The sequence below is a fragment of the Cucurbita moschata genome, unplaced genomic scaffold (assembly GCF_002738365.1).
Source record: "Cucurbita moschata cultivar Rifu unplaced genomic scaffold, Cmos_1.0 Cmo_Scf00016, whole genome shotgun sequence".
Lineage (NCBI taxonomy): Eukaryota > Viridiplantae > Streptophyta > Magnoliopsida > Cucurbitales > Cucurbitaceae > Cucurbita > Cucurbita moschata.
Window position 1 is genome coordinate 1,016,232 of NW_019268532.1, and position 25,772 is coordinate 1,042,003.

General features: G+C 38.7%; 5 protein-coding genes across 10 annotated transcripts; 3 read left to right on the plus strand and 2 right to left on the minus strand.

Annotated features, from left to right (window-relative positions):
• The first annotated feature begins 722 nt into the window (after positions 1-722).
• Positions 723-4,056, plus strand: LOC111454487. Of its 2 annotated transcripts, none has more exons than XM_023095978.1 (3): positions 723-911; positions 1,818-2,390; positions 3,394-4,056. In XM_023095978.1, exons 2-3 carry the CDS (start codon positions 1,928-1,930, stop codon positions 3,441-3,443), a joined length of 513 nt encoding a protein of 170 aa, XP_022951746.1. In that variant the 5' UTR covers positions 723-911; positions 1,818-1,927; the 3' UTR covers positions 3,444-4,056. The 2 variants fall into 2 exon arrangements, with proteins under 2 accessions (XP_022951746.1, XP_022951747.1); XM_023095979.1 differs by having other exon boundaries at positions 759-914; positions 1,819-2,390.
• A 319-nt stretch (positions 4,057-4,375) lies between these two features.
• On the minus strand, positions 4,376-9,969 carry LOC111454534. Its single transcript, XM_023096033.1, has 6 exons — positions 9,607-9,969; positions 9,233-9,431; positions 9,055-9,141; positions 8,120-8,506; positions 6,172-6,331; positions 4,376-5,758 (listed from the first exon to the last, which is right to left on the minus strand). The coding sequence occupies exons 1-6, from the start codon at positions 9,660-9,662 to the stop codon at positions 4,767-4,769; spliced, it is 1,881 nt and encodes a 626-aa protein (XP_022951801.1). The 5' UTR covers positions 9,663-9,969; the 3' UTR covers positions 4,376-4,766.
• A 2,128-nt stretch (positions 9,970-12,097) lies between these two features.
• On the plus strand, positions 12,098-12,733 carry LOC111454602. The gene has a single exon (XM_023096101.1). The coding sequence runs from the start codon at positions 12,098-12,100 to the stop codon at positions 12,731-12,733; it is 636 nt and encodes a 211-aa protein (XP_022951869.1).
• A 2,013-nt stretch (positions 12,734-14,746) lies between these two features.
• Positions 14,747-17,936, minus strand: LOC111454024 (VIN3-like protein 2). Of its 3 annotated transcripts, XR_002712348.1 has the most exons (5): positions 17,675-17,936; positions 16,610-17,270; positions 16,108-16,427; positions 14,951-15,933; positions 14,747-14,877 (listed from the first exon to the last, which is right to left on the minus strand). XR_002712348.1 is itself a non-coding variant. In XM_023095294.1 (4 exons), the coding sequence occupies exons 1-4, from the start codon at positions 17,721-17,723 to the stop codon at positions 15,113-15,115; spliced, it is 1,839 nt and encodes a 612-aa protein (XP_022951062.1). In that variant the 5' UTR covers positions 17,724-17,936; the 3' UTR covers positions 14,747-15,112. The 3 variants fall into 3 exon arrangements, 2 of the variants coding, with proteins under 2 accessions (XP_022951062.1, XP_022951061.1); XM_023095294.1 differs by having other exon boundaries at positions 14,747-15,921; XM_023095293.1 differs by having other exon boundaries at positions 14,747-15,933.
• A 2,250-nt stretch (positions 17,937-20,186) lies between these two features.
• On the plus strand, positions 20,187-25,667 carry LOC111454698 (GATA transcription factor 25). Of its 3 annotated transcripts, XM_023096211.1 has the most exons (8): positions 20,189-20,379; positions 20,491-20,783; positions 21,006-21,089; positions 21,172-21,305; positions 21,889-21,996; positions 22,123-22,228; positions 24,738-24,797; positions 25,311-25,478. In XM_023096211.1, the coding sequence occupies exons 2-8, from the start codon at positions 20,496-20,498 to the stop codon at positions 25,437-25,439; spliced, it is 909 nt and encodes a 302-aa protein (XP_022951979.1). In that variant the 5' UTR covers positions 20,189-20,379; positions 20,491-20,495; the 3' UTR covers positions 25,440-25,478. The 3 variants fall into 3 exon arrangements, with proteins under 3 accessions (XP_022951980.1, XP_022951979.1, XP_022951978.1); XM_023096210.1 differs by having other exon boundaries at positions 20,189-20,783; positions 25,311-25,667; XM_023096212.1 differs by lacking the exons at positions 24,738-24,797; positions 25,311-25,478 and adding an exon at positions 22,302-22,781 and having other exon boundaries at positions 20,187-20,783.
• Positions 25,668-25,772: the final 105 nt, after the last annotated feature.

Sequence of the window (25,772 nt, forward strand, 5' to 3'; positions counted from 1 at the left end):
CAGATATTGTCCTCTTTGGGCTTTCCCTTTCGAGCTTCCACTCAAGGCTTTAAAATGCGTCTACTAGGGGGAAGGTTTCCACACTCTTATAAATGGTGGTTTGTTCTCCTCTTCAACCAACATAGGACATCACACATAATTACAAATCGAATTAAATTGATATTTTTTTCGTTATTCTAAAGTACACGAAAATGAATAGGTTGGGTAATCTAAGTTGGTCGAGCAGCGTGGCACGCAAGTTTTCTGGTCAATATTCTTCAACGCCAATTTTCATAAATATAAACTTAAATTATATAAAAATACAATAAATTATACATTTTAAGTACCAATTATTAAATCAAGGGTGATTTTTTATTCATCATTAAGGAGTGACGTCATCAAAACATATTCTAAAATTTATAATATTTTGAATAATTTAATTAAATAAATAAATAAATAATTTCTGGCCTATTATTTAAAGAGTCCAAGCACCACAAATCCGACCTGGCAATAGTTTCTCATATTCGTTTTCCTCTACTCCCATATCTACAGTATCCAAAATGTAGTCTCGCGTCGGTGACGTAGATTCTTCCTAGAAATTTGATTCTTTAAATCCTAGCCGTCCACGTGTTGCCGTGTATTGACTTTCAACCTTGTTTTTTGCAGACGATAAAGTCCTCCTTGCAGCCTTTCTCACCACGTAAACGTAATTTATATTTAATATGTGAAATTTGATTGGTGTCAAATGATCATTGGAGAAGCATCGACGGATCCGACTGTATCGAAAAAGCGTTTCATCTTTAACTTCTTCAATTTTGACGATCAGTTGGCTGAAATTTTCGGTGTTCAATTTGAATTCGTCGGCCTCTGAATCGTCCATTTGCAGAAGACCGTAGCCATCGGAGGTTTTGCTTTGAGGTTTGTTCGTTAAGGTATTATAGCTCTTTCTATGTTTCTTTAGCTTTAAATTTTTGCCTTATCGCTATAGATTGTGTGTTTGGATCATTCTGCGCAAGAATTCTGGATTCCTTTTTGTTACTTTCGGTTGCAATGTTTGAAAAGCAAGTTTTCGGAAAGTCAATTACTAGCGGGAGGAGGTTGCTTCAGGAAGAGATTGATTTAAGTTTCTGTCTGTGTTTGGAATTTATGAGTTCTAAGGATTTAGAGGTATTTGTTTGTTCGTTTAAATTTTCGGTGCTTGAATGAGTCTGAAACCTAACAAGAGAACGCGATTGCTTTTTTTTTCTTCATCATTTTTTAAAATAGGAACAATGTTATATTATAGGTTCTCTTGATCTTGCCAACCTCTTGAGTAGAAGCAATCTCTCAAATTAAAAATGGGAAGAAAGATCGTTGTCGGCCTTAATTGTGAACTTTGTGGGAGATAAATTTAGTAAAGCCGCGTTTCCTCTTTTGGTTACAGCTCGATCTTGTCAAGGTAGTTTATAGGTAATGGTTATTGTTTTGATTTGTCTATTTCCAATTCTGCGAAAGCATCTACCTGGATTGCCACGCGAATTGGACTTTGAAAATTGAGTCGTTGCCTGTTTTGTCATGTTTTTCTGCTAAAATTCTTGAAGAATTTTGTATTTTAAGGCGTGAAGTAAGGTGGAACAGAGTCCATTATATCTCCCTTCTTTCGTATTTTTTTCCTTCCTGAGCTTGCTGGATCCTTTGGATACATTCAAGACTCTATTCTTTAATCTATGCTACATTACGTGCTATGGAATTTACTTGTTAGTTTCTTCTTTTTGTTAACTTGTACAATCTATGATTGCAACAATTTTTCTTTTTGTCGTTCCGAGATGTAGTTGATCATTTTCTTCTATCCTTGACAGGAAAAAAAACTGCTCCATTTCACAACCCTGGCCTTGGAATCTACCTGTAATTAGCGTGTTTTTCATTGGAGAGACTTGTTATTCATTAGTAAAGAAAATTGAATTCACACATGTCTGTGGCATTTCCCCAACTCTCCTGGTGGTCGTGGAGCGGGAAGCATAAAGAACCTCGAACCTCTAATGGATCCGCTTTTAACGCTTCACTAGATACAGTCATTCGGGAACCGGATACTCTAAAATTTCCTTTAGCAAATGGTGCCAACATATCATCCTCGTCTAGAAGGGTGAGGCGGAAATGGCATAGTCGAGAAGAAAGGAAAATTGATAGGGAATACGACATTGTTCTTGTTCCATCTGATGGAGGATGTGTTTCAGGGTCAGAATCTGATGATTCGGATTGGTCAATTGGATGGTCAGAACCCCATGGACCTGGATTCCAGAGCGATGATGAAACAGACAACAGTTTTGCAGTACTGGTTCCATGTTATGGACGCGTTTACAATGATTTTGTGGATGAAACAAAGAACAGTATCCTAAGTGCTTCTGGGAACATCAACGATAGCTTTTCTGCAGGTAAGAGTTGCTTCTTCCATGCTTGCATTTGGATTGGGGTTGGGTGTTAGTTATTGCTTTTGCCTTCCAAAATATTCTTATAGTTCTCTTTCGTGTATAGTGAACCCAAGAACTTCATACATATCCCCTGATAGCTTAATTTCATAATCTAGAATCAACTTATACCGCAAATGTTGGACATCAGTTCACGTAGCCATATTCGAAAGAATGAAAAATCTTTTATGTAATTTAGCTGTTGTCTCATATCCACAGACTCATCTATTTTTAGGAAGATGATGCTATTTCCTTTTCTGAACTTAATTTCTAGGAAAAAATTCTTCTTGACACATTCTCAATAGGTTGAAATGCGACACCCTCAGTTTAGTAAATCTTGACACATGGGCATTAGAAAATATCAGCAAATCAAAGAACAACTGAGTGATCGATCCTTTTTTCCAAGAAAAGGATGGCATCAGATCCTTGTTTGCACTTCTTGTAGCAGAGCTAGCATAACACTATGTACATTTATGTAGTGAGCAAAGATCTCTCGAATGCTAGTTACGATTTCTGGTGTTAAGTAAAGAATCTCCGGAGGACATGTAGGAGCCATTAGGTGAAAAGTGATTTTAACCCTTCAAACCAATCCAGTAGTTTAATTTATTCTCTATATGTGCAAGTGAGGTAGCAAATAGACATATATCCTGATATAATGACAAATATAGAATGATAGAATCAAACTCAACATCTTTCAGTTTGGAAATTTCTCATACACCTTGTTCGTACAGAGACTCTCAATATGTAACTTCAGAGAACTATATTCTATTTGTTTTGAGCCTTTACAGCAATATTCACAGTTTCCTTGTTCTGATTGATTTCACCTTCCTTTCATATTACATGATTGTTCTTCTGACCAATGTGAATAATACTAAATAGTAGTAGTTAGTTACATGTGAAATTTCTTTTTTGGTTGCTTTATGTCTGTTCTAAGCTGATTTTGTCTGCACTGCACTTTGTGATGGAGCAGAGAGCAAGAAATATATGGAACAATGGCTGTCCTCTCTTCAGAGCTGCTGATGCACAGGGTTTATAATTGCTGTACGCATCGGATGTTAATGCCCTGTTCCAAGAAGAAAGAGCATTCTGTGATCTTTAGCTATTCAAAAATTACAAAAATATGGAAAAAAAAGAAAAAGAAAAAAGATTGTAAAAGTCTATCTATTCTGGCTTCGTTTGATATACAACTAAGAAGCAAATTGGATGAGAAGATTGGATCCATTGATTCCAATCAGTGGGTGCAGGTTGTGCAGGTCGAATCTTTTCCATTCCTTTGAGCATGCTCTTAAGAAGAGTGATGTGGGATGAAGCTTGTGAAAATGGGATGTAAATACTTCGAGACTCCTTTGTAAATATGGAAGGGAGAAAGGAGGAAAGGGTTGAGCCAAGCAGCCAAGGTTTGGAGAAAAAGAGCATTAAAAAAGAGGTGGAAGTGAGTGGAGGTATGGTGTAATTCTTTGAAGTTCAGTTCATGTATAAAGTGGGAAGTCTTTAACTTTAATTGATCTGAACGTTGCTGTAAATAGTGACTCATTTGTGTGTATGCATTGTGTGATCTGAGTGCGTTTGGTTCATTTAAACGTCGCTGTATATGGTGACCTCATTTGTAAAATTTGTTGCACATAGTAACACAGTTAATCTCTCCCTATTCAATGTAATATTCTTTATATATATATACATACACCTTCGTTGTGAAGTGTGAATATTTGACCTCTTAGTTCTAACAACTTTTGAAAGTGGAGATCTGAATTTTTGACCTCTTATCTTAGTCCGACTCTTATCTTAGTTGATGGTTTATGTCAACTACTATCGAATTGTCGAATTATGACAATTGTTGCATGAATTATTTGGTATTCTTTGACCTCTTATCAACATTTACAGTAACAAATGCAACAAAAGCAACAAAATAAACATCTTGTTGGAGAACTTGCACCTAAATTTGAACTCAAGTCTAAGAAACGATACCAAGTTTTCCGTGTTAGCATATGAACAGAACAGCGAACCCCGAGTTCAGATCTCGACATGTATCAGTCATGAGGCAGAAAATTTTGTAGTTAGAAACACTTGAAACAAGAATTGAAGAACAAATCAAAATAAATACAGGTACAGTCAGGTCAAATGGATGCTGCTTCTCCATGATTACAGTGGAGGATGCAAGTTGAAGCAAGCAGATGATATATCAAATGAATAGCTAGCACTTCTAGCAAAGAGGGGGGGCCATCGCAGCTCGTTGCGAAAACGATGAATTCACTATGCTTGGTGATAAACTTGACAGGAAAATCTCCGAGACCACGTGTACGACAACTGAAGAGAATTGTTCTCTTCATCTGGGGTAGGATAGATTTAGTTCGTATCCTTGGTGTTTCCCTTCGGAATCTCGCTTGCAGCCTCCTTGTGCACTGAATTTTCGCTACGTCCATCTGTTTTCATGATTGGCCTATCCTTTCCATCATTGTCGATGTCCATATCCTGCAGTTTCGTTCTCTCAACCTGTGACTGATTCGTGATTCCTTGCTGATTCGTGGAACCGGGAATCATACTGGTATTAGCGTTTTGTCTCTCTTCTACCTGATTGCCAGTTTCAACTTTAATATCAACATCGGCTGTTGACGTGTTTTGTGAGCTACTGCAATTACTAGTCTCAGTAGCTTGCCTTTTCAAAGGTGGTCCTAAGTCAGCTGGCTTTTCTTCTTGAACTCTCTCAGATATCGATTGCCTGGAACGACAATCCTTTTGGGCTGTGGCCTGCACACCACCTAAACCCAGACCTCTAGTTTCTTCTGTTGTCTTGGTTTCCTTTTCTGACAATGGATTAGCAGCTGCTGTGACAGAGGCTACAGAAATATTCTGGTCCGTTGGCACACTCGATAATGTAGCAGTTGTTGAAGACGTGATCTTCACAGGGCCCCCGCCGTGAGTCACAGATGGCATGACTGCAGAAGTGTTGGGAAGGGTGGTGGTCTTAATACTAGGATGAGCTTCTAAATGGTTTGGCCCCCGGGCAGGAGTGGGTGTTTTGGTTGAAGCAGGGACTTTGGCCATTATATGGATGGCATTCTTTGACTGAGCAGCCTTGAGTAAACATGCAGCATCTGCCGGTGAAGCAATGCGAGCTCCAGCAGCAACAGCAGCAGCTTTAACAATACAGTCTGAATCAAAAGAAGACTTAGGAATCATCTTCTTGGATGCGGTAACTTGAGCTTTGGCTGTTAGACTTGATGATCCAACTGGATGTGGTTTTGTATGAGTAGGCCTTTGATGTAATTTATCTTGCACTTGTTCAGACGAGGCAACGGGAGCAAGCGAGCTACCATTACCTATCGTATTTGTACTGGCTGGCCGTTTAGAAAATGAGAAAAAAAAAAAACATTGAATTTGTAAAAAATGAGAAACATCAGAAACTTGTTGCATTAACAGCAGAAGGAATCAAATCTTAGTTTCATGAACATTAATCGTTAGACATACACATCCATCAAAGTCAAGTAGCTGAAGAAACTCATGTGACCCTAAACATGAACTATTTCAAATAAGACATTTCTTCTCAAACGCATGAACCACATCTCATAGTCGCATAATAGAGTTAACAGGCTGATGAGGATGTGACAAACCCTACTTTTACAGTATAAAAATATAATCTATAATACACTCTATAAAATGCATATATATTCAATAATTTTTTAGAGATTAGCCCATTTTCCTAAATTTGAAATAGAGAACTAAAATTCCACCTATAGAAGATAGTAGTTACCTGAGCCACTTATTCGAGCTGCTTTCAAGCTACCAACTGGCCTATCAAGAGCTAAAGACATTGCATGACGAGCTGCCAGCTGCACCTCAGATAGCTGTGTACCAGCCGTGTTGGCTCCCACATTCAAATTTCCGTGTCTCTTTTTAATAATTGCCCATCTCTACAGGACCAAAGAATTGGATTATATTCCAGGGACGAGATAATCATTAATTGGAGTTGGAGAGTTGAGCATAGGTTACATGGATGATACAGGCTACAGAAAGACATGACAAACCAATTACATGGTAAATTTGAAAGAATTGTAAGAATTTCTCTACAAAAGACTCCGCTGCCGGGATTTGAACCCGGGTCAACTGGGTCGAACCCAGATTCTGGCCTGACTAGAAGACAACGGACAATCGATTGTGGTTGGTTGCTTCATTTTAATGTATCTTGGAAGTCATGGTTAAGCAGCATTGGCGTGACTAAACAAAATGAGAAATGTAAAATAGAATGGTAAGGCAGCATGTTAAGATTTCGAGAAAGAAAATATTGCCACAATCAACTTGATTTTGGGAGTTATAAATGGACCAATGGGAACAAGAACTTTTATGAAAATTTAATTACTAAGCAATGTTGTAACTTCACACATGAAGATAGCAAAAAAATTTGAACCGTTTTGTACAATGAGGGAAGCATTGTAATGAGGAATACTGTATCCATCCATGATGCATCTAGACTGGCATTTCTCTTTTATACATAAGAAAAGTTTCATTTACCAAGAGAGAAGTACAAAAAGAGATGGGATGTCAAATTATCAAGCACTACAGGAGGTTACAAAAAAAAATTGCTATTGGTTTCTTAATCCAAATTGCCAGCCGTTATGGTTGAAAGAATAAGCCGAACGAGTGGACTTTAGCTCTCCATCTATTCAAGTTGTTCGGAACCTTAGGGTGGTTGTATGGGAGGTTGGTGAGGGTAATATTACAAATAGGTATAGTCTCCTCTCTGAAATATATATCTGCTGCAACAAGTCATGGTGATAATAAGAAATCATAATAGCAGTGTGCACTACTGGACCTCATAAGATGTTTCATTTTCACTTTTCGCTCACTTCTCATTTGTTGATAGAAACTAATGGTTACAAAACTAAGACGAATAGAAGGTTCGGTGGAACGGTCTCTCAAATTTGTCTCCTAAAGTTAACAAAATACCAAGTGTAAAAGTAAGGAATAGAATGAAATGGGAAATTTGACTTCATGTTAAGACCAGACCTTCTTTCTGATAGGAATATTCAGACTCCTGCAATAATGCTTAAGTTTTAAAGTTTTTACTTGTGTGCCACTGTATTACTGTCATTAGCACAACCTAACCATCAAGCTTCTAACCAAGATACTCAGAGGTTGTCCTATTATTGTCCTACTTTGATGATATTTTCTTCCCAGATTCCCCACCCCCCACCCAAAGAAGAAAAATGAGATGGTGAAAAGTTAGATAAGCACTACCTCCGTCAAAACATGAAACATTAAAAAAAAAATTGAAAAATTAATTTTTTTTTAAGAAAAAAAGGATCCCTAGTTGATAGAAAGATGTCGATGACAACAATCCATGGAGGAAAGCACACACAAAGATGACACTTTTGCTACACGATCCAGGGTCAGTTAAGATAGAAAAGACTACAATACATATGTCAGTTGAATGATGATAGAGAAATATACAAGACATGCGGAGCTGAATAATGAAACTATACAGATTGCAGAGCATAGGAATAATATGGGACAGGAACATTTCCCTAAAAATGCTATAAACTTGAGGCAATGCGAGAAGCTAACAAACTAAGAGTTTATCAGACAAAAGAGAGATGGTAATAGTTTTTTCAGTAATGAAAAAGAGAGATAAATAAGTGAACACTCCCTAAAGCATGCTTTGCTACCGACACATGAGTAAAGGTGAAAAACAAGAAAAAGACCTGAGATAGCTGTGAAGCAGTTCGATCACTCAAGAAGTCGCCACGTAAGATGTTTGCCCAATTCCCTTCACCGCATTTCTTCACTGCAGCCATCAACTCAAGATCCTCTGCCTCGGACCAAGGTTTTCTTTTCCTTCGAGATGCATTATTGCCATACGTTGATCCATTTGTGGTCAATCCTTCGGCAGATGGTGAGGTAAGGACCGGCTGTCGCTGAACAGAAATAGGCACTGTGATGCTCGCACCTCTTATAGAGCAAGCAGGGTCTGCATCTTCGAACTGAACCCCAGCCATGTAACTTCTCGGTAGGTTAATAGTTAATGGAGCCTCTATTGTGCTACTGCTTGGAAGGCTCAAGTGACTTGAAGAACCAGAAGCGATAAATACCTGAAAGAAGTAATTATCCACACATTAAGTCGATCTCACAGACTTAAAACTAAAAACTACCAAGCCAAATGACATAACAAGCCATTAAAAACAGATGTTAATCTACACAGCAAGACTAAATAGATTAAATGGTCAACATGACAACAACCTTAACCAAAAACTATACCGACGAAATTGATGACGATGTTAGAATTATAAATTTTACATTGTTGCCAATTAAAAACTTCATTGTAATCGAGTTTATTCTACTCCCCACGATCAAGGTTTCACCCATTTCAATGCATTTGAGATTGTGAATAGCCTCTTAAAAGCATTGCTATGCCATAGCTCTTCCAAATTTTCGACTTTTCTGTCCTCAAGACAGTTAAAGCCTCACTTGATGACAACTGAAAAAGATAATTGGCATTCGAGAGCGACTGTGTGGTATGTGCAAAAGAAATTATTGGTAAAGGATTTTTCAACCAAGCATGCTAAGGTCCAACATATGAGGAGAATAATGAAAACGATGATTGAGAATGGAAGACCGTTTGTGGATTTAATCTACTTACCTTCGCGCACGCCGCAGCCTCCGTCGAAGTTTCGCAGCTGAACGATGGAAACGGCTCCAATTCGCACTCCAAGTCACTGTCATCTTCCTGTTAGCAATTGTCAAATTGCAGGAATTAATAAAAGTGTAGAAACATAGACAAATCAAACGGAAAAACTAGAAAATTAACTTCCACTGACCAAAGGTGCTGTCTCGTCTTCCAAATTATCAAGCAACGCATGACGATAAGCCAAATGCCGCCATAGCATCTGATATTCCCGAGGATTAGAAATTCCGGTCGAAGTGTTTTTAACTATCTCGTTCCAATCAATCTTCGGCTTCGCTTCCGAAACTTGTGACACTTCTTGTAACAACGTCAGCACCGTCGTCGGAGAGTACCTGTTCAACACACGAAATCTCAAATAAACAAACCACTCGATACACAAAGATTCACCGCATATAATCTCGTGAACAGGTACGTGCATGATTATTTGGGAAAATAATTAATTCCTCAGACAATCAAAGAGATCCACTGCTTCTTTCATCTCAGAACAAGCGAAATTGAACCACTTACCTCGGAAGGAAAGTGGAAATGTCTTTCTCGCTGACAGATCGTTTCTTAAGCTTCATTTTCTGGTTGATGCGATGAGCATACAAATGGCCAATAACAACTGAAGATTACTTCTCGTTCTCTCTGATAATCGGCCAAAACCCTAGCAAAGGATTCAGTCGAAGAGGGAAAAATCTCCGACGAGAGAGAATTGTGAACACTCAGATGAGAACAAAGAGGGAACAGAGGACGACTACGAGTACGGAGAGAGAGAGAGAGAGAGAGAGAGAGAGCGAGAGACTGTGGCCAATAGTTGTGGAGCGTGGTTTTCACGCGCGAAATGCCGCGTCGGGTCGCGGCGCCGCCGGTCGATAAAAGCGGTATCGAGTACAAATATAGTCCATCGAACAGAAATCGCGGCAATGCTTGTGCCATTCCAATTTCCAATTTATTAAATTTTATTAGTTTTTTTAGAAACAATTCAATGACATTTTTTATATTTTCCTTTCAATTCCATATTTTCTTTAAATGAAAAAAAAAAAAACAATAATTTTGGTCTCTTATTTTCATTATTTATTTATTTATCTATTTATAATATATAAACGGGAGTTAGCTTTCCGCTAAACTAAAAATTAATTGTTGAGCTCTTTGTTTACTTTATCGAGCTTATTTATTCAATTTATTGCATGTCTCTTACCCTTTACTTTCTTTGACCTTTATTCGGAGCTCTAAGAATCCCGAGCTGAAATCAGTAGTAGCTCAAATGGACCATTCTACTATTGTACGAGTATTGTCCTTCTTGACCTTCTTCTACTTTTAAAGACAACATGGTCGTTGAAGCAATGTTTGTCTATAGTGACTAAAGAGTACGGGAAGTCAAAGTGTTGACCAGAAGAAAAGTTGTTTGTGAAAAGAAGTGAATGGGTGACAAAGGAATAACGTAGCTTTCATTATTATTAGGAAACGCATTCCCGTTTATCGATTTAAGGTTACCTTGTCGCTTTAATAATGAATGATATGGAGTCCCTCAATATATATGGGACGCTTGACTAATAGTTTCCAAAGGGGTTTGAACCATCTATTTCTGCCTTCACTCTTCCCGAGTTTCTCTCGTACCTCTAGTAAACAAACTTCGAGCTGCTGAACCGGGCATAGAACAAGGGTATATTGTTTTTCTGCTTGTTTTGAAAGCTTGAAACGACAGTCAAGAATTTCTGTACTTTTTTTTTATTTCTAATTTTTTGCTTTTCCCGGATGAAATGTTTGTTGCTATCTGTTACAATAACGAATCATTGGTTTTCATTTCTTCTGGAACTATTTCTTTATTTTCCGATCGCCTGGAAGGGACAAAAGAAACATCTTGTTCTTTCTTATTGCAATGTCAACTTGAGCATGACACATAACATTTTGACTACGTGATTAAATGTTTAAATATATGCTCTCATTTGTTACAATAATAAGCTAAGACGCATTAATAATGTTAGGAATCATTACTCTTCACAATGGTATGATATTGTCCACTTTAAGTATAAGCTCTCATGGCTTTACTTTGGGCTTCCCCAAAAGGCCTCATACAATGGAGATAATATTCCTCACTTGTAAACTCATGATCTTCCACTAAATTAACCTGTGACTCACTCCCAATAATGCTCAACAATCCTCCCCTCGAATAAAGTACATTTGGAGCTCTCGAATAGCCTCCTTTTAATCGAAGCTCGACTCCTTTCTCTAGAGCCCTCGAACAAAGTACACCATTTGTTCGACACTTTAATCATTTTTTACTGCACTTTCGAGACTCACAATTCTTTATTCGATATTTGAGGATTCTATCAACATGACTAAGTTTAGGGCATGACTTTGATACTAAATTGTTGAGCACAACTCTCTGTGGGAAACACTCGCACTCTTTATTAAGACCAATCGAGAAGAGAATACAAGACACTCGGTAGAATACTACTACTTTTTATTGTTTGGATGAAAACTCGATAGGCTGGAGGAGTATTTATACTAGACCTCCCATCTCTATACAATCAGTGGGCTTGACTCTATTGGACTAGTGATGATATTTTAACCCATAATTTAATGATTTATTAACTTTATACAAATACATTTAATAAAAGTGACAATTTGGTATAAACATGTTTTTTAATTATTTTAAATTAATTTAATATTTAATTTTATGTGGTTTTAATAATTTCAAATAGGTATTAACGCAATTTACAAACAGGAGGGGTAAAGAAGTAATTTGTGAATTTGCAGCACGCCATTTAAATGAACGCAACAACCGAATTTATGATATTTACTCGTTATTTCTTGCTTCTTTCGTAGGTGTAGAGGTGATGTGCAAGAACTAGAACCCAAAAACGCCGCCCTCTGACGACGGTGGAACCTCCACAAAATTCACGCCTCAACTCCGATCAGATCCGATTCCGAGTGTATTCGGTGTTCTTCCACTGCCCGGAATTGATTGGAAGCAGAGTGAAAGAAATTACAGGCAGTTCAGAGGTCTATAAAGATGGTGGCCGACATACTTCTTCAAATTGCTCTCATCCTCGTAATGGTCGTCATGTTCTTGGCGATGCATAATATTCCACAGAGATTCTTTGCGAAGCTCCGGTTTCGTTTTCGTTCCGATGTCGAATCCAAACGACACTTCGTGAGAGGCGCTCAGCTTCTCGCTCGAGCAAGATCTGCTCCGTCGCGCTCATCGGCGACGTCGTTGGCTGAACAAGTGGTAGCGGAAGCCGATAAGGCCATCGCTCTCGATCCTAAGGATGCCGCTGCTCACATCCTCAAGGCTTTGGCTCTCGATATTCAAGGATTCAAGACCTCTGCTCTTGAATCACTCGATACGGCTCTGTCGCCCCTCGCCGCTAAGTCGCTCAGCAACGAGGAGCGAGGCGACGCGTTGTACAAACGAGCTGAGTTGAAGATGTCCACGAATCGGCGAACCGTAGTTGACTCGGCTTTGGCTGACTTGACCGAGTCTGTGACGCTGAGTCAGAATGCGAATGCCTATTGTTGGTTGGGGAAATGCTATGAGATGAAGAAACTAAGAGGAGAAGCTAAGAAAGCATATGAAGAAGCGTTGAACATCGAGCCACGATTATCCAAAGCCCGGGAGGCATTGGAACGCCTATCATCATCGTGATGAAGCCGATGTCTTCCATGGTCTGTATGAGGTCAACGCTGGAAGAACATCTCTCAAGTTAATCAGGTTTATCACTTCCATTCTCGTGCATTCCTGTTACCACTGATTGATCTCCCTTATTTATCTAATGATTGAGACGCTGAATTGGCTTCTGAGATGAAATTCTAGCTGCAATGCATTTCCAAAATAGATCTCCCTTCTCTGAAACTGATAGTTTATAGTTCGGGTTATGAACAAGCCTTTGAATTGGATCTATATTTTCTGCGTTTCTTAGTTATAGGCGTTCTTCAATTCTCCGTTTCCTTGTCTTCGATTCAATGTCTGTTGATTTGCCTCAATTTTAGTTGTAGTTCTTGTAAATCTTGAGATTAGAACAAACCCAAAAAGGAAATTAAGAAATTTATAAGTTCTCAGACGGTCATCTAATTCTATCATCCGCATCATTACAGAATTCCCGGTTCATAAAATATTTTCCAAATCCTGTCTGAAAGAAACATTTCGGGTTCGAGTGGTTCGGACTGTTCTGAAAAGATTCATCATCATAGTCGTTTCCCTTTAGCAAAAGTGCCTCTAATAATTCCTACAATTCAAGCTTCTTGTTGGAAAGGCAATCCTCAGCTCCAGCAGAGGAGTCTCCAGACAGGTAACAAGGGGCTGTTTGCAATCATTTGGAACATATTTTGAAAATAGTTTTTTCTTTCCAAAATTAGTTTCAGTTCATATATAATTGATTAAGTGGTACATTTATTCATCTTACTTTAACATTTGTGTCAAATTAGTTTTTTTTTATACTTGGATACATAGATCTCTCATAAATTCACAAGTTTCTAAAATTAATATTTGATATAAGATTATGTTAAGCTTTTAATTTTGTGGAAGGTAAAAATGTTATTTTTATTTTCGATAATTCCATCATCGAAGGCGAGAAAGAGATGATAAATTTCACCTCAGACGCTCAAGCAACTAGTTTAGCCATGGCAATATCAATCAAAGCACGAATTCTTCTATGAGCTTATCTCACGACCCTCTGATCATACAACATTTTAGCGTTTGGGTAAACGACAAACGAATGCAATTGTTCTTGGATCCCAACTTCGCCACAAACATCATCATAGGTTGCACTGTTATGGGTCGGCCACGATGAGCTTTAGTTTAGCCCATTACAATTACCCTCGACTCTAACGACTCAAGCGTATCACTAGCAGATATTGTCTTGTATTTGTCTTCTTTCGGCTTTCCCTTCCGAACTTCTCTTCAAAAATTTTAAAAGGCTTAGGGAGATGTTTCCACACCTTTATAAAGAATCTTTCATTCTCTTTCCCAATCGATGTGGAATCTCACATTGACCTAGACACTATTGTTCACGATAACAAGTCCCTTCAAACGCCAATCTACATCTATACAAGTCCCTTCAAATGCCAATCTTCACCCATACAAGTCCCTTCAAGATGGTTAGCACCTTAGTTCCTTTATGGTGACACTTGCATGCTTTATCAAATCTAGTCGTCGACTTTACCAATCATGCTCGTACACGTCCCTATTCAAGATAATAGTTTTAAGTATGTGCTCATGCCTAAAGCTCAAGATGAAATTTGGGTATACACCTGCGCTCTAGACACTATTGTCTAAGTTTTCATTACCTCATTTGTCTCTCCAAACACCAACCTTCATTCATTTTTAGGTGCTTTCTTGCACTTTCCTTTTGTGTTACTAAATATAGTGCGACTTAAATACTAATTAGCTTTAATATCTCATCAAACGCTAAACAAAATGGGCCACAACATGCCTATTATACTCAAGGAAAGGTCGAGAGGGCAATATGTGAGCCACCTGATGAACTATAGATCAAAAGTTTGAATTCTCCTATAGTTTCAACTACATAAATTATACTTATTTCACGGAAGTTCGTCGTGACATGTCATATTCTGATTATAAATGTTTGTCCAAAAAACTAATCAATGGTTGGCACATAATTGTGAAAACAAATCAAAAAACTAATGAGCCTCTCAGCTATAAAAGGAAATACTTTCCTGCAATTTCATTTGTGCAGAAAGATGCCATTTGGCAATCCAAGTCATCAATGAACGAGTCCAACCCACGTGAACTCCGAGAAGGTAAATAGAAGCAAAGCTCTATACAATTTCCTGTTCCATCAACAAGTTGAACCGTATAATTTGCATCTGAATGAATGTGAAAGTACAGAAGTGAAAGTAAAACCTGAGGAGCTTCACGTGCATTGCTCAGGAGACACTGCCAAACCAAATCAGCGACACAGTCGGTCTGTCACAAAATGGCCTCTACACGCTTCGCTTGCTTCACCCAAAATATGTTATGTTCAAATCTACATAGAGATTAGCCCTACTACCCTACCCTGAGCTTTTAACGACATATCCAATGGCAGTATTCATGCTTGGGAACTGGTTTTTGGTTACAGAAGATCTCATCCATGAAGGTGTGGCTTAGTTGTCCCGCCAAGCTTGGTGGGTCGTCGATCAAAGCGTCGATAAAAGCACTAACAACTCTTCGGTCTTTCACTGATGCTTTCAAGCTGAACCAAGTTAGGAACTTGACTCGAAAATCTACGTCAATGTGGCCTTCATGCTCTAGCCATTTCACCATTCTAACAGAATAATCATAGTCGGACTCTTCAGTTCGCCTTGTGCAATTAAAACCGAGCATGATGCGCGTTTCGGTTAATTTACAAGGTGTTGAAGGACAAACTGATATCGATTTCATCGAAGTGATTGAGTTCTTTAGAGAGGGATATTTGTAAAGCCTCCTCTTGTCAAGTCCATCCAATGAGTGAAGATTAATCAGGTTGTTTTTCGAATCCACCTGAGAATGAAGTAGATTAGTGTTCTTAATTTCTCCATTTCTATGCTTCTCTAAAGCTGGACGCGGCGTCGATAATTTCGGCGTGACCCATTTGGCTTCCCAGACACCAAAAACTTGTGTGCTACTAAATAAAGAGACCTTGCAGTGGTACTCGGTTGAAGGGGAAAGATCAGTGATCTTAAAGTTTTTTTCTGGCTTCAATGCAATGAAAGATGGCTGGTCTGGATAATCCTCCATGTTAGCTTTACGGTACCAAAGCCTGCAGCCTAAGAAGTCCCTTAACACATGATCATCATATCGGAGCACGACCATCACCGAGGTAGGTGAAGAATCTTCAAATAGGATCTCGCAGTCTGTCAAAAACACTTCACCTTAATGAAATTACTCACATTAATCAAGTACCAAGTATGTCCAAGTAATCATGCAAATTAACATTGAAATTAAGCATCACATCCTAATCAAATTTGACTTCAATCAATTTTAAAGAACAAAGAACATCAATTCACACTTCAAATTTCTGAAAAAGGTGAGGTACTTACCCAATGATTCTCTCTTTTGCATACCATCCACGCAAGGGACACAACACATGGAATCAAAGGCCTCCACAGCAGAAGCACACAGCTTCTGGACCTCCGCACCACAGGATAGCCGGTTGACAATGCCTCTTGCCATCCTCAAGCAAACCTCATCTAAGGGTCCCACTTCATTTGTCATCATATTCATGGCCAACTCTACTGTCTTGTGCACTTCTTTGTATAGATTTGTCCCTACAAGAATCTTGTGACACAAGGATAGTCTTAGACATAATGCATCCACTCTTCTGGCCTCCTTTGCATTTACCAGTTGTCTTCTCCAACTTCTGAAATCAGCAACTTTCTAATCAGTTGATAAACTAACCCAAATGTAGATATAATTAGCTCACAAAGTGGCTAGCGAATCGACAAGAATAATTCGGTTTCTTTATATATCAGATTCAGTTTATATAGAGCCTGCATGTTGGACTTCTAACTTAAGAGAAAAAGAGAGCAAACTATGACATACCCCATCAATCCATTGATCTTTCCACATGAGACGCAGTAAAAACTTCCATCTAATTTTTCACAGAGACCATTCTTCACAATTCCAGTCCTTTCATGCTTCAGGGCACACTCCAAATGACATGACATTCCACAAGAATCGTTCTCATTAGAAGGGTCAGAGCCACAGGTCAGCCAAAGACTTGGATCCTTGTTATCATCGTAACAATGGCAAATGCAACATGAACATCTCTTGCAAAAAGCAAACTCTGGATTTAGAGGTGCTTTGCAAGCCACATTCCGACAAAGTTTGACTTCAACACTTTCCTCATCAGTCTCCATGGAAGTATTATTCGAATCCAAGAGTTGAACAGATGTTCGGTTCGTGTTTCGAGGCCTCTTGTGGCCAGTTTGAGCTTTGTCTAGTAAAGATGCATAAGTATTACCTCTGTCGGATTTCTGAGAGACCAGCTTCAAAAGGTACTCGATCATTTGAGCTTTTGAATATCCAGTGTAGTTCATTTCTTTCCCCATTTCAGCACAGATGATCTCCAGTAAATCACTTCGAGTAAGAGACCTAAGGATTTCAGGTGCGGATTTGGACTTCCGGGCAATCTCATGGATTATTTCCTTTTTCTTTTCCATACTAATCTTGCTGCCGCATTTTCCAGAGTCAAGACCATAACCTGAAACAAAAGCATGGCTCATGCGTTCACTGAGAATATACATTCGACCAAGCACACAGCAGCAGAAGTGAAGAACAAAATCAGGCAAACAAAAATAACAAATTACATCCACCAAAATAATCGTGCAATGCAATGGCCTACGATAAAGATGATCCAAAAGAAGAAACTCCACTACAAAAACAATGTCGATAAACAGCCACATTGAGCATGGAGGTACTGTTTGGGAGGAAGCAAAAAAAAAAAAAAAAAAAAAAAAAATCCAAAAGCCAGACAACGTGAATGACATCGTCCAAGAACGTGCAAAGACATTGATACAGCAGAGCGCTTAAATGCAAAGTCGAACATCCATCAACCTCCTTATGAAGAAAAAAACCAAAAAACAAAACTGTAAACTGAGAACTTACCCGCAAACGCTGGATCTAAACCGGAAAACCTCTCCTCTGGTTCGCTCATTGTACAGAACAATACGAAGAAACACAAAATTAGAAAAGGAAACACAAAAATTGCGTATAGTTTGCACGATTAACAGGTCTCCAATGGGGAAGAACACAAAATGAATACAAGATAAAGTTCTTCTAAGCACAACGAACGGAGACGGAAATTACAGAGAGAGAGAGATAGTGGAAAACTGAAAGCGAGAGAGAGAGAGGGTGAAAAAGGAAAGGAGAGAGAGAATCATGGTGGAAAATAAAATAAAATAAAATAAATAAATGAGTGAAGTTTATGAACTGACAAATATGAATTGCCACTAATGTAAAAATGAAATGTCCGAAATAACCCTTTTTCTAATATCTTCCTAATTCATCGTTAACCGATATTGTCTTGTTTGGACTTTTCCTCTAGAGATTCTCCTTAAGGTTTTTAGAACGCGTCTGGTAGGGAGAAGTTTCCACGCCCTTACAAATAATGCTCATTTTCTCTTTAACCCATGTGGGTTCTCACACTCCAGGTGGTTGACGCTCTCGACTCTTCGATGCAAGCCTTCACCTTTCAACACGGTGTCCCCGATATCAAGAGAAAGGAGCCAAGTTGCTTTGTCGACCGAAAGAAGAAAAGATCTGAAGTTGCTTTTCTGAGGAGAAGAAACGAACCTCTATTTTTTAAAAATAATTTATTAATTTTTATAAAAGGGTAAAAATGACAATTCCTCTTTCCATATAAATAGAAATATGAATGACATTCCATAAAACTTCAATACCTTAAGGAATAAAAGGAGAATGAAAAATTTTAAATTAATTTTGGCGCGTGAAAAACACGCGCTTGATGGTACGATTTGACGTGGTCGAGAATTTCGGCTTCGGTTTCCTTTTTGTTTTATTTATTTATTTTGTTTCAGGCGGGGAACAATCTGAATCTGATCACAAAGCCTTTTGGCTGGGCCGCGAAGGAGACGAACTTTTTTTCTCAGGGAGTGAATGCTATGGTGCGGTAATCCACATGGTTGGTTTCATGTGGGCCAGCGAATCAACGCGCTACATTTAAGATCGGACAGTGGAAAATGCGTGGGTGGGAGTGGGCCCCACTTGTAGGTAACAAATTGCAACTTTCCATGCAAATATATTCAGGGTCCATATATGAGCATTTAGGTCGTTTCTTAGGTGGATGCAGTTACCCAGCAGCCATTCAATGGCTCCTATATGACTTTTTTTATTTATTATTTATTTGATTTTGAAATAACAATTTCCAAGTCATTAAACGTGTAGATTTTAATATATATTATATATATATATATATTTAAATCAATAAGTAAAAAATAAAGTTCATTTAAATTTTGAATTAATTGTGTTCTTATTTTTAAAAAAAAATTGGATTTAGCTCGGACTTTTGAGGTTGACCTTCAACCTTTCGGTATGATTTCCATGAGGGTTGGCTTGAATCCATGTTAGGCGTTGACTCTAAGGTGACGGTGCATTGTCTCTGTGTCGGTAATTGTGAGATCCCATATCGATTTGATACGGAAACAAAATATTTCTTTATAAAGGTGTGAGAACCTCTCCCTAGTGGGCACGTTTTAAAATATTGAGGGAAGCCTAGAAGGAAAAGTCGAAATAAGACAATATCTGCTAATGATGAGCTTGGACTGTTATAAATGGTATTAAAGCCAGAGACGAGGCGATGTGCTAGGAAGGACGTTGGGCCCTGAATGAGGTGAATTGTGAGATCCCACGTTTGTTGGGGGACATTCTTTATAAGGGTGTTTAAACCTCTCTCTAGTAAACACATTTTAAAAATATTGAGGATAAGCTTGGAAGGGAAACCCCAAAAGAAGATAATATCTGTTAGCGATGAGCTTTGACTTTTATAAATTGTATTAGAGTCAGACATGAGGTTGTGTGCTATCAAGGACGTTGGACCCTGAAGGGGGTGAATTGTGAGATCCCACATCAGTTGGGGACATTCTTTTATAAAGGTGTTTAAATCTTTTCTTAGTGGACGTATTTATCTCGAGAGGAAGCTTGGAAGTGAAAACCCAAAAGGAGATAATATCTGCTAGCGATGTGCTTTGATTACTACAAATAGTATTAGAGTCAAACATGAGGCGGTTTGCCAGCAACGACGCTGGGCCCTAAAGGAGGGTGGATTGTGAGATCTCACATCGGTTGAGGAGAAAAACGAAACATTGTTTATAAGGGTGTGGAAACCTCTCCCTAGTAGCTTTGAGGGGAAGTTTTGAAGGGAAAGTCTAGAGAGAACAATATCTACTAGGGGTAGGATTGAACGGGTGTCTAGATACTACAATGTTTTCAGTAAATTAAAAAAAAAAAAATTATTATTGTTATTTTAATTAATATTTAATCCTTATTTTGACAAAAAAAAAAAAAAAAAAAAAAAAAAAAGAGGATAAAAAGAAAAAGGCGGGTATTTTATATATATAATTTAACCCTAATAAATTATAAGGTCGCTGATTTTCAACCCACCAATATTCGGGGCATATTTCGTAAATTCCGCCACCAATTAGGATCTCTTTATGTTCTTCACAGTTCACTGTCCTTTCGCCCTTCTCGCTTTCCTGTGGAGTCACCAAACGCAACCAACGCTCTACACTGTAACTACACACTTCGCGCGACATTTCCACATTCGATCCTCTCTTTTTCCTCCTTCTCTTCTGGTCGGCCTCGATTCCTCTGTGTTCTATCAATTCTCTTTCAGACCGTTCCTTTTTTTTTTTTTCTCAATTTCTGCAATGTGCTTCAAACACCCTTGATTTTGTTTCTGCCAGAGTTAATGTACGGACGTCCTCAACCCTTGACCGTAGGCGACCAGATCGCCTCCGTCCCTGACTGTGGCGACGGCGGCGAGCCCTTGGATAATCGCCTTGTTCGATATGGAGCTCACGCTCTTGAAGACGGCGCTGGAGTAGGCGGTATGATTGAGGATCTTAACCCTGATGCCGTTTATGCTTCCGCCGGTGATGGTTCAGACATGGCTATTCAACGCAGCGATGGTTCAAGCCAGCTCACACTTTCATTCCGTGGTCAAGTGTATCTTTTCGATGCGGTTTCTCCTGAGAAGGTACCGTGTTAATGAGATTTAGGGTTTTAGTTATCGACATTTTTCTTCTGGATATTCTGAAGTTTTTGTAATGGAGTCGATATTTCTTGAACTTGGAGTACATTGAGTTCGATACTTTTTGATTCCGTTTTTTCTTCAACTTCTATGGCGGCTACAAGGGGTGGGAGAATCGAGCCGGAGGTTGGTTAATTTTAAGATTTTAACATGTCGTATCCTTTGTAGGTTCAAGCAGTGTTATTATTGTTGGGTGGTAGCGAACTATCTTCTGGTCAGCAAAGCGTGGATTTGGTAACTCAGAGTCAGAGGGTACTGCTGGAAACTTGCATCCCATTCCTTTAGGAGAAATTTTGTTTTTCGTTTTGATTTTGTTTCCTTTCACATTTTCTAGAATGCTGTGGACTTCCCCGGACGTAGTAGTCAACCGCAGAGGGCAGCATCGTTAAATCGGTTTAGGCAGAAAAGGAAGGAGCGATGTTTTGACAAAAAAGTCCGATATGGTGTCCGTCAGGAGGTTGCTTTCAGGTTTGGCGATGAACATGTTAAGTTACTGGCTGTATTATGTTTTCCCCGTTGCATATTCTTTGATTTCGATTTTCTTCGTTCTCCTTGTGGAAACCTCTCCCCTAGCATATGCAATTTAAAAACTTTGAGGGGAAGCCAGAAAAATTATGCTAGTGGTGAGTTTGGGCCGATACAAATGGTATCAAAGCTAAACACCGGATGATGTGCTAGCAAGGAGGCTGAACTTTGAAGGTGGGTGGACACGAGGCGGTGTGCTAGCAAGGACGCTGGCCCCAAAGGGGGGTGGATTGTAAGATCCCACATCGGTTGGAGAGGAGAATGAAGCATTCTTTATAACGGTGTGGAAACCTATCCCTAGACGCGTTTTAAAAACCTTGAGGGGAAGCCCTATAAGGAAAGCCCAAAGAGGACAATATCTGTTAGCTGTGGGCTTAGGCCGTTAGATAACCCTTACGTTTATTTTACAGCAACTTCATGCATTAGAAGTTTTTTAGTTCGTGCATGTTGTGTGTTCTCTAAGCTTTTGCTTTCTAAAGAACTTTGGGTTTTTGATCTCTTACTTAAGTTGTCCAAACAATTGCAGGATGCAACGCAACAAAGGACAGTTTACTTCTTCCAAGAAGCCTGATGGTTCATACAGCCATGGTAGTGTTTCAGAGCAAGTTCAAGAAGAAAGTCCACTAGAAACTTTGTGAGTTTTCATGGTCTTATAAATTATAGCAATCTGAAACAATTGTTTCAGCACTAAGATGTTTTCTCTAGAATTCAACATTATAGCAATTGTATTTTCATCCTTGCAATTTTGTGCTTTCTCTAGATGCACAAATTGTGGCACAAGTTCAATGGCTACCCCAATGATGCGGCGTGGACCATCTGGTCCTAGATCACTTTGCAATGCCTGTGGACTTTTTTGGGCAAACAGGGTTAGTATGCTCCTGAAAATTTGAACATTTTGTACTAGTAATTATATTTTAAGGTAAGCTTTATTTTCCCTAGATTGTCTGGCTGATGGATATGCCAGACCTTTGCAAGGGACTTATTGGCTTTTATGATGTAAGATGTGTCATCTTTATGCTATTTCATACATGTATGAAATTTTTTGTTATTGATATCTTGTTTGCTTGGATGTTTTGAGTTAAGATTTACAATTTTTATGGATCTCTGTATGGGGCACAATGATTCTAGCTGCACTTGGAACGAGTGGGAACAGAAAAAAAGTCATGACACACACAGTGTCTAGGTTAGTTTGGGTCTTTTTAGTCAGCCATTGGGTTTTAATAAGAACTGTTGACGTGATTAACAATTTTTACGGTAAACCACTCACACCAGCATGTGCATTTTCTTTCGTTAGTCTAACTCGATCTTTCTGTGTCTCTACTACCTAGCTGACCACCTCATGTATCTCTTCCTTTGTCCCTTGTTATTTTCTTTTGCTGCTTCTTGATGCAGTGTAATCAGGAGTAGTTTGGTAATTTTCATCTGAGTTGATCATTTTATTTTTGTAGTCAGTTGGTTAGTTTATTTGAGTTATTGGGCTTTCACTTGTCTACAAGTAGAGACCATGGTATCAATACGGATTTAGTTTCATTAATAGGGATTTAGTTGAGATTTCTTTCAGATACTTCTCCTTTGATTCTTGGTTTTGGTTGCATCACCTCCCTTGATCGTTGTTTAGATTTTCTTGTTCACTAATTGTATTTCGCTCTCTATCCTTGTTTTTCCCTTTTTTCCGTCTTTGTTGCTTCATTTACAGTTCATCTTGTCCGTGCATTTTCTTTAGACGTTCCTCTTAAACTTGGTTAAGTTCTTGAAATTCGTTTCTTACCTGGTCCTACCATTCCCTTGATATCCCAAATCTTGTGGAAGGGATGCCCAACTCCACTTCATTAAGTGACTTTCATCCTCCAATCCTGCATTTTCCCTATGCTTTTTTTTTATTTCCTTGCAACTTTTTACATTCTTTGTGAACAAGTGTAAATTGTGGTTGGACGGTTACACAATTCTTTTTTACTGAGGTTTATTGTCCCATCCAGGCATCTTCTCAACTATGCACAAGAAATTTGTTCGTTGCCTCTTTAAAACTTTAAGGCTTACTGGTTAAAAAAGATAGAATGAAATTAATGGACAGACTGGAGGCATATTGTAATACATTAGTATGTTTCATACGACTGTACAACTTTCTCTTCTTCTGGCGCACATTGTTCTGGAGACAAGTTAGATGTATATACTGTGTTCACCAACACCGAATCCATCACCCATCAATCACCTAATCCGTCAACCATCAACCACCAAGGTAAAGACATGGGGGGAGTTTTGATTGAGGCTTTGGGAAGGTCTGTTTAATTGAGCCCGGGAAGCCAACATCTTGCCTGTTGGTCTTCCCATTCGCAAATATAAAGAAATTGTTGAGATATGCAGCTATAAGTCCAATCCAAGTTTCTTCCCTTGGCCCTTACACATTATTTCGTGTAGTGCCAACCTACTTTCTCATAGGTTATTATAGGCGCCCAAAATTTGTGTCTTTGATAAAGCACAATTGCCTGTTGTTGATCATGGAAGGAAGCCATTTCTTTTATATTTCGTCACCAACCTTTCGTCAATCAACCCTTCATTTGTCCTACTCACAAACCATTTCTTAGGATTAAACAAATATGTGTTTTATGGGTGCATCTTTCAACGATTGCCTTCTCAAAAAAATCTAACCCTTCGAGTACTTCTATCTTATGGTACTTCAGTCTTTTTTAAGAACTCTGGAGTGAACCCCAATTTCAGGCTATTTATGTATTGACCAACTATCTATAGGATTTAATGTCCTACCAGTTATCTTGACAACCAAATATAACAGGGTTAAGTGGTTGTATTGTGAGAATAGTCTAGGTGTGTGCATGTTGTCCTAGATACTCATATGTAAACAATAATAATAATGGTGTCCCTCCTTCAGTCAGAACTGTCAGCATTTCTGATTTTATACTGGATTACTAAGAGTTAGAACCTATTCAATCGAGTATATTTGGTTTGACACTGCAGTGGTTTCTTAACAACTGCTGCTGATTGATCTGGGTAGACACAAAACTTGGGTATGAAAAGTGCAGTGGTTTCTTAACTACTACTGCTCTTGTGCATGTAATATCGCAAGCAGACATGTGCGTATTTACTGTGTGTGACAACATGCTTACCTATGAATACATTTTATGATTATTGGTATTGCCTTATGACCTTACCAAAATACATTAATACATACGTGTACAAATTTATATACTTATCTTGAGGACATATCCTGATCAACATGAATATGTATGTCGTGTCAAATTGCTACTTCAATGGTGCAGTCAGTGATTGAAAATTGTTTTAATATCTGATTCTGGTTCCCTTTCACAGTTTGAGTTAAGCATCGTTATTACTTAGAATTCATTGTTCTCTTGAACGTTGCAGGGCACTTTAAGGGATCTCTCGAAGAGAAGTCAGGACCATCGGGTGACTCCGGCCGGGCAGGTATATGCCTGTCGTAGAGTTGTTTCTTCTTGTCTTTGTTTTAGTTTCTTGAGAACTCACTCTGTGTGAGACCGATCCCACATTGGTTGGAGAGGGAAACAAAACATTCCTTATAAGGGTGTGGAAACCTCCCCAGTAGACGCGTTTTAAAATCATGAAGCTGACGGCGATACGTAATGGGCCAAAGCGGACAATATCTGCTAGTGGTAGGTTGGGCTGTTACAAATAGTATCAGAGCCAGATAGATACAAGGTGCTGTGCCAGTGAGGACGTTGGGCCCCCAAGGGGGTGGATTGTAAGATCCTACATTGGTTAGAAAGGGGAACAAAACATTCGATATAAGGGTGTGGAAACCTCTCACTAGCAGACGCGTTATAAAACTGTGAGGCTGACGGCGATACGTAACGAGCCAAAACAGACAATATCTGCTAGCGGTGGGCTTGAACTGTCACACTCTTGGGTTTGTATACGTATTACTTCATATTCCAATTCAACTAATTTCCTTGATTTTAGTTTGAAAGTGATGCTGCTGCTGCTGCTGCTCCTGTCAAAGACTTGGACTGCAGACAGGGTACCCATGCACACAACGATCTCGTTTCTTTCTCAAATGGTGATAACTCCGCTTTGATGGCTGAGCATTAGAATTACGTTTGGTTACAGAAAAAAAGGCCATGATGATGCCTGTTTCTGGCTTTTCTTCATTCATTCCGGCCCTCGTTTTGGTAATTTACAGAAAACCAGGGCTGTAGAATGTACAGATATAGCAATGCTTTCTATTGAAATACGAGAAACAGATGGTCTCCTCATTATGTCACCTTGATACCTACACTTATGAACTACTACCAATTGCTCTTCCTTTTCTTTTTACCATCTTTTTTTCAATTATGTTTCCTTTAGAGTACTAATTTATTATTTACACAATTAATTTGTTTTAGGCTTCAATTTAAAATGTCATATATAGTTATAAATCTAGGT